The sequence below is a fragment of the Camelus bactrianus genome, chromosome 14 (assembly GCF_048773025.1).
Source record: "Camelus bactrianus isolate YW-2024 breed Bactrian camel chromosome 14, ASM4877302v1, whole genome shotgun sequence".
Classification (NCBI taxonomy): Eukaryota; Metazoa; Chordata; class Mammalia; order Artiodactyla; family Camelidae; genus Camelus; species Camelus bactrianus.
The window spans coordinates 16,954,688-16,969,728 of NC_133552.1; the positions used below are offsets into that span (position 1 = coordinate 16,954,688).

Below are 15,041 nucleotides of genomic sequence, written 5' to 3' on the forward strand. Positions count from 1 at the left end.
ACAAGAGGAAAAACGACGCTGAGGTCAACTTCTTCTAAGATAGAGATGGAAGGGCTCGCTGGGCAGCTGGATATTTAGGTCGGGGGCTGAGGAAAACCATCTGCCATGACGGTACAGATTTGGCCAAAAACAACAGTTGAAGGCAGAAGAGTAGGTGAACTTGTCTAGGGAGAATGTAAAGAGTAAGAAGAGGGCCAGAAACCTAGAAAACCTCAACTACTGAGGAAAGAATCCATTTTCCCAATCGATAAAAATAAAGACTCACACGCACACATACCCCCCTGACAGATCTGCTGTCTTTAGAACTCTGAGAAGAGGCTTTCTGACAAATAAAGCCGGCTGTCTTTAGTGTTATCGCTGGTAAAAGCAACTTATTCTCTTCCACATTTGAGGTTTTGAATTACTTCTAGGTGGTATAGTCCTGCTGAAGAAAAAAGCTAGCTGAACGATGTATTTAATAATAAATAAAAATAGTGCTAATAGTTTATCAGAGTTACCGCCAGAAATCTGCCTGGCCACGCTGAGCCCAGGTCGCCGAGATCAGTAGCTACACTTGAAGCCCCAGCACAGCGGGCTCTGCGTGGAAGCACCGCGTGCTTCCGGCGCTCCCAGGATTTACCATTTCTGGCTTCATTTCCCTCCTCTCATCACCCTTCACCCTGAAAAATATCACAGTGGGGCTTACCTGCCTTAGGAATCTGTACACAAGGCGATTTCTCCTGTTTCTCTCTTTTTTAACACAAAGGAAAACTTCCCAATGTTAATATGTAGCAAAAAGAGGGAGAGAAAAAAAAAAAAAGCCTGTTTGGTCCGCCCTCCCTGGCTGTTGCTACCTTGCAGTTTATGACACACAGACAGAGGGAGGTCTGATGAAGGCAAGGAGGCAGCCGGAGAGCAAGTCCATTCCCGTGGAAACCACGAGTCCCTCGGTGCAGGCAGCTCTTCCTACTTTGCCGTGAGATTTCTTTTGTGCGACTTGGCGAGGGGCTGGTGAATGATCTCTCTATGTGTGCCCGGCTGAGGCCAGCCACCCCGGGAGGGGGTGACCCGGCTGAGCGGGGGCAGAGGAAGCCGGCACGGACCTTGCAGTGCTGGAATTGGCTCGACTCTCCCAGGCAGTTTTTGAAGTCAGCAAAACAGAAATCAAATTACTATCATATTGTGCAGGAGGAAGCTCAGGGAGAAGGGACCCTCCGCTGGCTTAATTATCAGGACAGACGCAGCGAGTCACAGAACAGCCAAGTGTGTCTAGCGTGTGGACCCTGAAGACCCGTGTAAGTTCTCATGCTGCTGTATTTTACTGCTGTGTAATTCTCTTTCTGCCTTGAAAGGCTGCTTGGCCAAAATGTCACCATTTCAGTGAGCATTTCTAGTATGCAAAGTTGTCTGCTAATCTTTGCTTACGACTTTTTCTGTCTTTGATTAACTAAGCAACGTAACACAGGCTGGAAATTCCTGACAGCAGCCGTGGCAATTCAGCCTAAGACCGACTGAGAACTGTAACCCAAAGTACATCCAGCTACTATGGGATTAACCCTGGATGTATCTGTAACTGACTTTCTTAGGGCAGAATGCCTACAGCCCCCCTGCTCTGGATTGCATGCTATTTTAATCCTGCTGTGGCTAAACTAGTATGATCAGCATAACCAACTGAGTGAGACAGCGCTGAGTGAGATTCCTGGTAGTTACAAAACTTTTCTTCTTTGGCCAGGATCCCATTTTTCTTCCCAAATGCTCAAAACTCAGAAACCTCTATGTTAAAAGTTCATTCTGATTTTTGACCCTGCTTTGGAGAAAAACAAATAAATAAAACCAGGAGGAGGATTCTACTAAAACTGTGAAGGAAGGAAATGTCAGGAAGCTACTGCAATTATTTAACTTCTATTGTAATAATGGGAGAAAAAAGCCAACCAAAGGAGCTCAGCACATCTGCCAGCCTCGGTGTGACAGCTCACAGGGACAAACAGCTGAGTCGTTGAGCAGACCCTGTAACTCGTGAGTTTTTCTACACCTCATCGACTACAAGTTCCAGCTTAGAAATGGATATTCTCTGTGAAGAAAACACTTCTTTGAGCTCAGCGACGAACTCCTTAATGCAATTACATGATGACACAAGGCTGTATAATAAGGACTTGAACTCTGGAGAAGCTAACACTTCAGATGCATTTAACTGGACAGTGGACTCGGAAAATCGAACCAACCTCTCCTGTGAGGGTTGTCTCTCACCAACCTGCTTCTCCTTACTTCATCTCCAGGAAAAAAACTGGTCTGCTTTGTTGACAGCTGTAGTGATTATTCTGACCATTGCTGGAAACATACTTGTCATCATGGCAGTGTCCCTAGAGAAAAAGCTGCAGAACGCCACCAACTACTTCCTGATGTCACTTGCCATAGCTGATATGCTGCTGGGTTTCCTTGTCATGCCTGTGTCCATGTTAACCATCCTCTATGGTGAGTGGCATTAGCTTCCCAGCTGTACCCATGCTGGGAACAAGAGCATGTGCATGTCATTAGCAGATGAGCCGGGGCTCACAGGACAAATCAAATGCCAGGCTTTCTTTATAGACAAAGGTCTACCCTGTTAAGCTACTTAAATTTTACTCTTCAACTGGGGTTTCACATATTTAAAGTCAGATAACCTATTATCTGATCTCTGGAGAGTCTTGTGCTCTGAAACATGTACATTTTACGTGGGGAGATAAAGTGCTGTGTTTAAAAACATGTACATTCTTTGTGGAAATGATTATAAAGGTCCCAATCCAGTCATAAAGCAATAATGTATCTATCATTCTGAATCCACTTGGATTTCACTCCTTTATATTCCCAACCAAATATTCCAGGCTTCAAGAGAGGACAGTCTTATCTTTATCACGCTGTTTTCAGCACTTCTAATGGAGTGGTAAAACCATCCCAATTACTTTGGAACATTTGCCGGGAGGACATTAGCGGTGCAGTGGGTTTAATGTTAAAATATGCAGAGTCTCCATTAGAATAAATGAATTCCTCCAGTTTTAATTGTTCCCTGCCCAGAGAAGCTAATTTGGAAGTGTGCCCTTGAATTATACCCTCAAGTCTTTAAAAATGCATATGCATAAACTCCTCCCGTCTGGTTTGAAGGAGGGTGGGAAACACATGGGAAGAGATTAATCTTGCTTTCTTCTCAACAGAGTTTGAAAGAGTCAAACCTCTCAGCAAGTCAGCAAACACTGGGACCACTTTAGCGGGAAGCTGAATGTGATCCTCTTTCCAAATTATGAGTAAAGCAGCCAGATTTCCCCCTTTAAAAGGGGGGGAGAAAGTACTGAGACTGCTGACAGGGGCACACCAGTAGTCGCACAGAGAGAAAAACAGGTTATGAGCGCTGTTTTTCAGAGAGGATTTTCTGGCCAAGTCTTAACGGCTAAAAGAAAATATCCACCCAGCCCCGAGGAGTGTGGAGGGCGTAGGGGGTGAGCAAGGGAGCGCGAGATCCGGTTTGCACAGGGTCGGTAATACTCAACGCAAGGCCAGCCCCCGCTGGACCACTCAAAATGTCACACCGGGATGATTTGATTAAATTTGCCCGTCATCTCCCAGACATCCTGGAAAGGCTCCCCGCTTCCTAAATAAAACCCCGCCCTGTTGAAGACAAACTTCAGGAGTGGGAAATGACTCCCAGAGGGCCCGTCCGGAAACCAAAGCCCCGGTGGCAGGGCGGGGGTACCCCGAGCGGCGGGTTGGGCGCAGGCACCGCCAGCCGGGTTAGGAAACCGACGCCTGCCTGGCCCCTCCGGCTCAGGGTGCAACGGCGCCCCCTGGCGGCCGCCGCTCCGCGCACAGCAGGTTCGTGCCCAGAGATGCGCCTCTCCCTAGACGGGTCCTCCCCTGGGCGGCAAGGAAATGCCCCCCTCATTATTCCCTTCACGGAAACCCAGACTACAGCCTGCGGCTGCCTCCTTTCAGAGAAAATTCCTCCCAGGGCAACATCAGTTCCGACCAGGCACAGCGTGGCTTCCCCCTCAGGCGCTGCTAAGAAAAGGCTCTCCTTTTTAGCTCAAGCTTTTTGCATACAGTCAGAATGAAAAGCACTAAGTCAGGCTTGTATCCTGCACCCTTTACTTTTGCAAATATCCGTGGTGGCATTTTGGAAGAGAGTATCTTTGTGAATAGAGAGTTTGTTCAGCTTTGTGGGTCTGAAATGTGGTGAAGTAAATGTGGTCTTAGTAATTTTCCTTCTCATGCACACAGATCTAACACCACTGCTTAGACTGTCATTAAAATGAATTAAGGTTAATATAACCGTTTGATCGCCCTCTAGAAACAAAAGCAGGAAACTATATGTCCGTAAGGCATACCCTGCCTTCCTATTATAGCAGGTGAGGTCCAGCAGTGCTTCTCATAGTGGAATCCTCTGGGGAGCTTTAAATCACTTTAATGTTTGGGGGGCCCACCTCCTCCCACCATTCTGGGCATCACGACCTACAGAAAAGCTGTCCAGCCAGTTCTAATGTGCAGCCCTGGGTGAGAGCCACTGCCCTCAGCAGCCATTGTCCAATTGTGGCCCCTGGACCAGCAGCATCAGCACCACCGGGGAAACTGTTAGAAATGCAAATCCTCCTGCCCCGCTGCAGACTTACAGAATCAGAACCCCCTGAGGTGAGGTCCAGCCCTCTCATTTTAAAAACCACCTAGGAGATCCTCAGGCTAGCTAAAGTTTGAGCACCACTGCCCTGAAATAGCTCTCAGGACAAGAATACCATGCTCTTCTTCACCAGTCTTCATTCTCCCCCTACCTCACCCCCAAATTTAAGTTTAACCCCCAAAGCATTATTAGCTAATTTTTTTTTTCATTTTCACAAAGACATATTCCCAATCTGGATTTTTTATCATTCATTCACATCAATAGCATTTTTGAGAAACTACTAAATGCCATCACTGTACAAGACTGAGCAGTTGTAAAAATGGCTAAGAGATGGCCTAACCTCAGGCTACCTACAATGTGGGAAAGATATCTGAATAAATAATGACAGTACACTGCAAGAGGTGCTTCAGTAGAGGAATCCATAGTACATCGTAACTGCTGACCTAAGTCATTATCAATAAAAAAAGAGGTGGATTTTTGTCGGGTGGAGGAAATCCTAGAGACACAACCTGAGTTTAACCACAACACACCGGCATGATTCCAGCCACAAGAAGTTTTCAAACCTTGTGCTCATTAGCCAGTGCAATCTTACTGTAGTTAAGTACAGTCGTTATTAGGCTTTTTTGAAATATTGAAAATATGCTGCGTTGCCCTTTGCTGCTACCTGTGCCTTTCGCTAGGACAGAAACCGTTGTAGCAGAGTAGATTCTACACACCAGGAGGACAAGGCGGTTAACTGACGTTAACCTTCTGCATCATAGGGTACCGATGGCCTCTGCCTAGCAAGCTCTGTGCTGTCTGGATTTACCTGGATGTGCTTTTCTCCACGGCCTCCATCATGCACCTCTGTGCCATCTCGCTGGACCGCTACGTTGCCATCCAGAACCCCATCCATCATAGCCGATTCAACTCCAGAACTAAGGCATTTCTGAAAATAATAGCTGTTTGGACTATATCAGTGGGTAAGTGGGAACAGTATTTCAAAATCTCATTTGAAATGAAAGTTCATGCCTTCTAAGTAGACTTGTTCTGTTTTGCTGCACTGAACCCTGACATCCTCAATCTATTGTTTTAAGATATGTTGTAACTTAGTAATTATTAGATTTGCTTTAGGAAAGAAAAATCTGTTAATGTCACTGGCTGACAACATAAATTTGTATTGCTCTGCACAGGTAAGAACATACATACACTCCAACAGAACCAGAATTGAGAATAACTGGGCCACGGCATACCTTCAAAAACTCTGCCCATCTCTCACTTTCAAATTCACTAAACTTGAGTTTCTAAATTTCTAAATCTTGAGTTTCCCAGAGACCTCAATGTTGATCATCACTGGACTTGTGGTCAGTATAAGAATACGAAGTCCAATCCCGGAGAACACATAGCTTGTAGCGTGTGGAGAAAGGTACCAAGCGCCATAACTCACAGGGAGAAGGTGAAGACAGGATGATGGCAGGACTTGGCCATGGGGCGCCTAGCACCCCTGTGACCGTGCCTCCTCCTGTTATGATACGACAGTGCTAGGGGATTTCGACCTGCTTCGTTTCGGTGGATCACACACCTCCCCCTGTCGTCAGTACTGACCTCTCATACACCTAACAGTCAGGAAGGCCCACGTAGCAGGAGCTAAAGGGACAGCTCCCAGGCAGCTACGTCAGTTGCACCTGTCACCTCAGCAGGCTTGGTTCATAACCAGAGAGTCCCTGGGATTTGTTTTAAACTTGCAAAGCGGAAACGCTGCACCTGCCTAGGGCCACGTGGGTGCGAGTGTCTGCTAACATGAGAAACCACGGGATTTGATGGCAGGCTGACATCAGGGACTCGTGTGAGTCTACCCCCAGTTTTGAAATGATTAAAATGCAAATTAATAGCAAGCATAATAATAGTAGATCTTGTGTTTTTTCAGTCCCTATTGTTTGCCTTGCTGCTAACCGTGTAATCTGCAGAGTCGGTAACTCCATTTTATGGATGGGGCAATGGGTTCAAAAGGTGAAATGGCCCATGCGAGACCCCACAGCTAGTGCACAGCAAAGATTATGCTTAGTGGGAACACTAACAAAGCACATTTGTATGATTCCCAGAGCTGTTCAAAATCTTACCTATTTCCATTTTGAACTTCACATTACAGTCCAAGGTGGGCAGAATGGGAGATCTTATTCTGTGCCTACGTGAAGGATTAGGGAACTGGAGCAGGAGGAGGCTTGTGGCTTGCAGGGTCACCTCTCCAACGAGCGGCAGGGCTGGCTCTAAGCTTCCAGCACCAAACTCTGCTCTTACGGCTGAATGTACCTCCTTCTTGGGAAACAGATTTTGCTCCCCACAAATGCTTGTAGTTTCTGGGCCTGTGCTATCTTGGACTCACTCTACTAGGACCAAGAGAATGAAGGACTAGTAGTTCATAAGAGTCCCAGCTGCTCATAAGAACCCCTGGGGAGGTTGATTTCATTGGTCCATGGCAGGGCAAGGTGACTCTCAGGTGCAACCAGGGTTGCGGACTGAGATAGTCCAAGAGGAAGATGCGATTAGCAAAAGATGAGCAAGAATAATGTAAATGAATCAAGCCAAGCTATTGTCAAGTTTACTCTAGCTTTACCCTTGTACACTGTCACATTGGTGGGACAGACGCTGAGAGAGTCACCTATCTTCTACCCTCAGTCACACTGACACCCATCCCCTGTCTTAGTCAAGCTTAGTCAAGCACTAGTAGTAAGGGCTGTTTCTGAGCAAAGACCAGAGACCCAGGAGTGTTCAAAGCTCCTTAGAGAAAACACACTGCAGAGAAGTAAGTTGCACAGGGTGACACAGCTCACAAGCAGGAGTCACCCCAGGTCAATTGACTCAAAAGTCTGCGCCCTGAGTACTTTCCAGTAAGACACTCTGCCTCCTGCTCCTTCCGGCCATCTCCCCAGGAGGCAGGCTGGCTGGAGTGAATGGTGGTGGGGAAGCTGGTCAGGGGTCATCATTCATCCTTTGGCCAAACTTTTATTGCAGAGCGACTGTGTGCTTGGCATTGAATACACTGAGATGTGCACTTAGAGATCTCTGACAGTATGTCGGGTACGGCAGATGAGGAATGTAAGAAAAGCTGAGGGTCAGTGGGCTCTACACCTCGAGTCTGTGAGATGTATGGCTGCGGAGCTGGGAAAGGTGAAAAAAGGAGTCGGTCAGTTCTAACCAAGGAGCTTAGCACACATATTCTCCTGAATTTTTTCCAGTGTTTCCATTTCTACTGTTGTTTTCTGTTGCTGTGTATTTAAGTCCTCAGTCAGGCTAGAATTTTTGTATGTGGTCTAACATGTTTTCTTCCACCAAGGATTAAAACCTTTTCAGCATCTATTGATATCAGCCTTCCCCTTCAATTTATTGATGTATGTAGGGTTTTTTTTTTTTTTGTAGATTTGAATATTAAACTGCTCTCGCATGCCTGGAATACATTCATAAATTCATACATATGTGTGTATATATATATATATATATATATATACACACACACACACACACACACACACACACACACACTCTTATAAGGTTTCTCTTTGTAGCCTTATTAAATTTGGGTGGTTTCTGATTTTTCCGTATGGTCTTGAAATACTTAAGTAGGAATGTTCTTTAAAGGTTATATAGAATTTAGTTCCAAATCTTCCTCGTCTTGGTGCCTTTTCAAATGGTATCTTTAATTATATCTCTAACCTCTTCAAAAATGTTCATTTATATTTTCTACCTTATTTTGGGTCATAGCTGCAAGTTATCTTTTGTACTGATTCTTTTATCATTGCTAAATGTAATGTTACTTGCTTTAACGTCTGCTTCATTTGATATTAGTATAACTAAGCCAGGTTTTTTTAGGCTATCGTTTTCTGTATGTATCTTATTCCATTCTATTACTGTCAAACTCCTTTCTGACAATATTTAGAGTATATTGTTTGGTAAGAAGCATATAAAGTTGTTTTGTTTTTACTTAATCAATCTGTCTTTTAAGTGGACTATTTAGTTCATTCACACTTAATGTAACTCAGATGTATTTGGGTTTAAATTTACCCTCTTACAATTTTCTTTTTATTTCCCATCTATTCTATATTCTGGTTTCTCTTTATTCTTGCCTTCTTTTGGACTAATCTGGAATTGTACATTTATTATTTCCCTTATAAATTCGTTAGTTATTCCATTCTTTAAATCCTTTTAGTGATTACAACACCCATTTTTTACCTAATAGAGTCTAATACTAATTATTACTAGTATCAGTTCTTAAATAATGCAAAAACCTTAAAATAATTACTCAATTGACCACTGTTCTGTGTGTTATTTTTCCTATTTCCGAAAACCCATAAGTCATCATAAATGTTCTATTCACTCAGTATTTGTTTTACACATACTTTATTAGTTTTAGAATTCCCACTTGATTCTTTTTATAGATACTGGTTGCCTGGAATAATCCTCCATATTTTCATCTGTTTTCTTAAGTATTAATCACAGGTATCTGGGTATTTGAGTTACTGGGGATTTTTATTTTCCAGATCTTTTCCTTCCTGATTCTGTCAGCTGGTATTCCTGGTCATTTTTGTTTGTTTTGAATATTAGACACTGGAAAAAAATGTTGTGGATACTGTATTGTTCTCATTGTTCAGAGAGGGGTTCTTTAACTTTGGCAGGCAGTTAGAATAGGTCTTCTAAACCCAGGTAGGGACTGAACTTGTTTTAGGTTGGGTTTCTGTAAGCACTGGTCTGTTTTTAGTTTCCCCTTACACCCAGGTTATATTCCTTCCTGACCTCAGATGAAGGACTGAGGTTCTCCACTCTGAAGAGCTCTCAATCCCAGTTTTTGTCTCCTCAGTGGCATAAGACTGCTGCTAACTCTTTAGATAGTCAGCCTCTCAGTCTGTCTTTCCAACAAATTGATAAATGCCTAGAAGGAAAAGGTAATTCACGCTATTACCTTACTTTTTTCCTCTTTCCTTCACTCCAGAGAATCTTAATCCTCAAATCTTGACTGCTTTGATAGCCCTAACTCCATTTTTATTTTCTCCCTATCCCCTCTGAGATAAGGTTTTGGACCCTGAAATTTTCTTTATTTGAAACTAGTATCAATAATACCACAACTCCTCCTCCGTGTTTGAATCTTCCCAATGTATCTTGTCTTACCTCTTCATTTTTAATATATTTGTTCCTTTGTTTTATATGTATTTTCACAAGTAACTTACAGATGGATTTTTTTAAACAAAATCTGACAGTCTCTGATTGATAATGAAATTCAGCCTGTCTACATTTACTCTGGCAACTGACACAATTGGTTTTATTCTTCCCATTTTACATTCATCACATCTCTTTCCTTGTAATAGTTCATTTTCTTCCCCATTTCATATGTTTGCCAACTTGAACAATGTGTTCCTCATTTCCCTCACCCCATCCCAGTTAGTCTGAATTTCCACTTGGCTTTTCCATTCCTTTCATGATTATAGTCCCATCCCAAACAGTCATTACACTGATATTTCTATTACTATATATAAACTAAATTTTAATGTTTTATTTCCTCATTCACCCTGAGTTCCAATTCATAGGTTTTTCCATAATTTTGAAATAACATAGTGATGCAATGGATCTTCTTTAAGCAAGTCAAAAAAAAAAATGCAGAAACCACAAAAAATCAATACACAGCTGACTACATGAGAAAATAGTAAGTGTATGTTGATTTTAGCTGTATAAAACTAAGTCAAAACAAAAATTTCAATGTCTGTGAATAACAGATCAAGGGTTGATATCCTTAATATACAAAGAGCACTCACATTTTGATCTTAAAAAGTGGAAAGACAAGCAATCCAACAGGGAAATAACTATACAAACAGGAAATTCACAGAAGCGTAAGTTAAAATGGACAAAGCTCATGAAAAATGCTCAGCCTTTTAAACAATTATGGACATGGAACTTAAAATAAGAATGCAATACTGGGTTTTACCCACCTGATTGGCAAAATTAAAATGAGCGAAAACACCCACTGCAGTATTGGTTTTGGAGCCCTGCATGCTTATTCTGTTTGTGTGAAAACGAATTATTTGTTCTTGGACAATCTAGCCAAAGTTATTAAAATGTGACCCACCAACCGCAACTGAGAGAATCTGTTCTACAGAAAAACGAAAATACACATAAAAATCTTTAATATGATTGACACAACATTGTAAAATGATTATAAATCAATAAAAAATGTTTTAAAAAATCTTTAATATGGCAATCTGGGGGAAGAGCAGAGAAGCAGAAAGGTTGGATCATGATTGAATATATTATTTTTATCTAAATTATGGAATATTTTGCTACTTTTAAAAATAATGAGTTGGGGGGAGGAGCAGAGGGGATACAGCTCAGTGATAGAGCACATGCTTAGCATGCGTGAGGTCCTGGGTTCAATCCCCCATACCTCCATTTAAAAAAAAAAAAAAAAGAAAGAAAGAAAAAGAAACTACAAATACAATTAATGAGTTGGGGTTATTTGCTATTCAACTGGAGGAACGTCCGTGATGTTATGTGCAAAGAGCAAGTTCCAAGGTGGTTGGTATGCATGGTCTGAGCCCACTGTGATAAGATAATAATAGTAATAATATATGGAGATAAATGCATTAGCACTCAGAAGCTTTTCAAATACTTCACACTCGTCAAGGTAAAATCAGAATGGCAGGACTGTTACATTTTCCCTTTGGTCACCACATCATAGATTACTCATGTGTCCTTGCACTAGGTACTTCTGAGATTTGCTGCTTCTTTCCCCGTCCTTACTGCTACCAGCTTGGTCATTTTATTCTTGCCAAGGCTTCTATCTAATTCTGAGGGAAATGGACATAACTACAAATCAGTTGCGTTTTCTATTTGTGCGCTTCTCTGAGTAAAGAAGTGATGACGGTAAAGATTGAGGCATTAGATTAAGAATGATCCTGGGGATCTCTGGATTTCATTTTGCCTTCAAAAATTCAATACCCTTGATCAGAGGTAACCATGACTTCACTACAATATATAAAATAAGCTAACTCTTTCCTCATGATGATTGCCTTGCTAATGACATATGAGAAAAGAAAATGGAGGCTACTTTATTCCCCAACCGTCTTTAGCAGGTGAAAGTATGTATCAGATAGAAAACGTGAAAATGACTATTTTCACATTGTCATACCCTGACAAGCAAGCAAAGATATCAATTTAATTTTTTTCTTGCACTTACTTCATTTCAGAAATAAATTTGCAGCTTATGGAGTAATTTTGAAGTATCATGAGTGTAAATATTTTTTTTTCCTCAAGGCTAAGCATGACTTTGTATTTCCTTGTATTTTATGCACTATTACTTTTATAATAGAAGAAACAAGCTCTGTCGATTTATTCAGTCCTTTGCCTTCACAAACTGAGACATCACACAGAATCGTAAACTAAATGCTTCAGTCACTGGGTCCAACCTCTTGCCTTCAGGCAGGTCAAAAAACTTACCGCTCCTAGACAGTGCAGATAAATAAAGCAGCTTTGAGGGACAGTGAATGATATATTTCACTGTAGTTTTAATTTGTATTTAGTTTACTGTATAGGATTTTGAGCATCTTTTCATGTTTATGAGCAAATTTATATTTTCTATGATTGGCTGCTCATAGTTTTCGCTATAGAAATTGGTGGTTATAAGCAAAAAGTCTGGAGCCAGGCTATCTGGCTCTGACCCCTATAAGCCGTGTAACTTTGGGCAAGTTACTTAACCTCTCTGCACCTTAGATGCCTGGTGAATAAATCATGATAGTAACAGTACCCATATTATGAGGTTGTTTTATAATTAAGTGAATAAATATAGTGCTTGTTTTATAAGTATTTTAAATTTACAACATCATTTGAATTCTTTTCTGTAAAGTTCTTGGACTTTTCCTAACACAAATTAGGGGTATTAACCTTTTGTCCATATTTGCACAATTTATCTATGGATTCCTAATGTGTTGTCACTTGCTGTTGCTTATGGTGTTTTTTTTCACATGGACTTTTATTTTTATATAATTTTATTTGTAATGTTCTTTTCTGTTTTATGGCTTCTGAATTTTGTATTGACTAAAATTGCCTTTTCCACTACAAAGTTATAAAACAATTCTTCCATCCTTCTCTTCTATCACTTTCATGGTTTTGTTTTTATACAGTTAAGTCTTTGAGCCATTTAGAATTTAACTCACGATTTGATTTTATTTCTACACAGCTCCTTATTACACCATTTATCTCCCCACTGATTTAATATGCCACTTTTATTATATATCATATACTCAGTTCTCATATCTATATATATTTGAGTTTATTTCTGAACTTTCTGTTCTGTTGATCAGTCTGTTCATTCTCCTATAGCACACTTTTAATTGAGAATGTGTAATATGAATTTTATTATCTTTTAAATCTAGTATTCCCTCATTGCTCTTTTTCAGAAGTTTCCTAACCATTTTCATTCGCTTCTTTGAGTTTTTTTAGAAATCAGCTTCTATTTAGTCTCAGAAAAGAAAATTTTATTACAGCTGCAAGTAACTTTAGAAGTCAACTTCCTAGACATTTTGACTGGCATACCTATATACTTTTTGGTGTTGTTTATACATATATATATATATTTTTGTGTATTTGTGATCAGCCTCAAACCCATTATGGAATGAAGTAAATGTATGTAAACAAATATAACTACCTAAAAATTTAACACTTAGGTTTAAAATTTTTTTATACATATTTAGGTCCAAGAGGAATGATAGTGAAAAATGTATGTTGAGTTTTCCTATCATATTGTATCTTCAGGGGGAAAAAAGGCTTGGAAAAATACAAAATAAATCAGCTGAATAAAATGGTCTCAGAGCCACATGGTGTTCGCTACCCTTTATACTGGGGTACATCCCCAGCTCCAGTGCCTGAAACAAAAGTGTCTGAGGAGCCCGCTTGGGGTTCTCTCCTCCAGGACCTTACAGGTTTATGCCCAACTCCCATATTGCCAGCCAGGAGTCAGCCTAAGAACTGGGTTTCAAAGACTCATCATGCAACCAGGACAGGAAGGGATGTGGGTTTCCCATTCTCTCTCCCACTGCTTGGAGATCACATTGGAGGCAAGCGTGTACCAGGATACAAAAAGAAACTGGTGAAGAATTGGTCTAGCCTGCCTGTCCCTCAGTCTCTATCTTTTCACTTTCTCTCTTGAGTGAAGTAAAATTGCCTCCCCATTTTCCTCTTTTCGCTCCTCCCACAAGGCATTATCATGTCAGTGGTCCAGGAGGGAGCACTGGGCATGCCCCAGCCTGCAGGTGAGTGAGTTGGTTACCCAGGAGCAGGGATGCTCACAGCCATGCTGAAAGGTGCTGCTGTCCTTCCCCAGGGGGTTGTAGCACCAGAGAGCTGCCAAGTAGCCCGCCATGCTGCCACTGCCCTGAAACCAAGGCTCTGCAGGGCCACCACTCAGCCCACTTCATTCTTTCAACCTGAGTGCAGCAATCCTTTCCCTTTCTGCACACAGGCACAGAGAATTTAGGGACATCTCCCCGACCAGACCTCCTCTTCTCATACCTATGGACACAACATCACAGAAAGACTATGCTCTTGGAGGACATGTCCCTGGTTGTCCTTCAGGACAGTGGCCCAGGGGTAAGAGGAGGTTTAATGGACCAGGCAGCTCAGAGCCTGCCATAGTGACAGCTGACTTCTCTCCGCATGGCAGACTCCCTCCATAGCTATGGGAAGGCATGCTGAATAAAACAGTACTCAGTAGCGTACACTCTCCATGGCCACTGGGTGCTGGTGAGAAAAACTAAGAAATGACCAAATGAAAAAAAAAAAAAAAAAAAGGAAATGCTTTATCCTCTGTTTGTTGATTTGACCTGGCATAAGCTATGAGTTTCTTGGCTTTTTGCTCATCATTCTCCCAAGAAGGAGGAGTCAGAGAAGGAGGAGCAAGCCTGGGACTTCTGTTCCTTCTGGCCACTTAAGGCAGAGGACTAATATCCACATATTGCCCCCTCCTGCCCTTGAGCTGGGTCAGGAGCTTGCAAGCAATGGAGGCATCTATTGCTCCTAATCTATCCATCCCTTTTGGGCCAGCAGGTAGCTTCATTAAATCAGCAGCTGTGGCATATCATCTGAGCAATCTGTTATCACCCCCACCCTTTGTGCCCTACTTCTACCTGTTTATTCACTGGCCTAACAAAAACCCAACCCTGGACGCTCAGCCTTTACTGTTACTGCACCGCTGTAACCAAGGTTGTTGGAGAAAGTCACACACATGTCTGTGATTTGAAACCTTGCTGGGACTCTCATTGCTGTCAATCCTTTGGTTTGTCCTTAGTGGAGTTTTTCAAATCTTTTTCCAATGAAAGTCTTCTTATCAACCTCGGGGTGCCCTACTTTAAGCAGATGATCTTACTCCCTTTTGCTCTGAGAAAGGACCATGGAGCACAATTCC

The 15,041-nt window shown here is 41.9% G+C and overlaps 1 protein-coding gene across 2 annotated transcripts in view; it reads left to right on the forward strand.

Moving 5' to 3' along the window:
* The first annotated feature begins 821 nt into the window (after positions 1–821).
* Positions 822–15,041, forward strand: part of HTR2A (5-hydroxytryptamine receptor 2A) — a 51,746-nt gene continuing 37,526 nt past the window's right edge. Inside the window, exons 1-3 of one of the 2 annotated variants that reach the window (XM_045514032.2) lie at positions 822–1,274; positions 1,712–2,451; positions 5,383–5,583. In XM_045514032.2, the coding sequence (XP_045369988.2) occupies positions 2,040–2,451; positions 5,383–5,583 (613 nt within the window). In that variant the 5' untranslated portion in view covers positions 822–1,274; positions 1,712–2,039. Of the gene's footprint in view, positions 2,452–5,382; positions 5,584–15,041 lie in introns of both variants that reach the window. The other variant, XM_010951401.3, reaches the window with a different exon arrangement.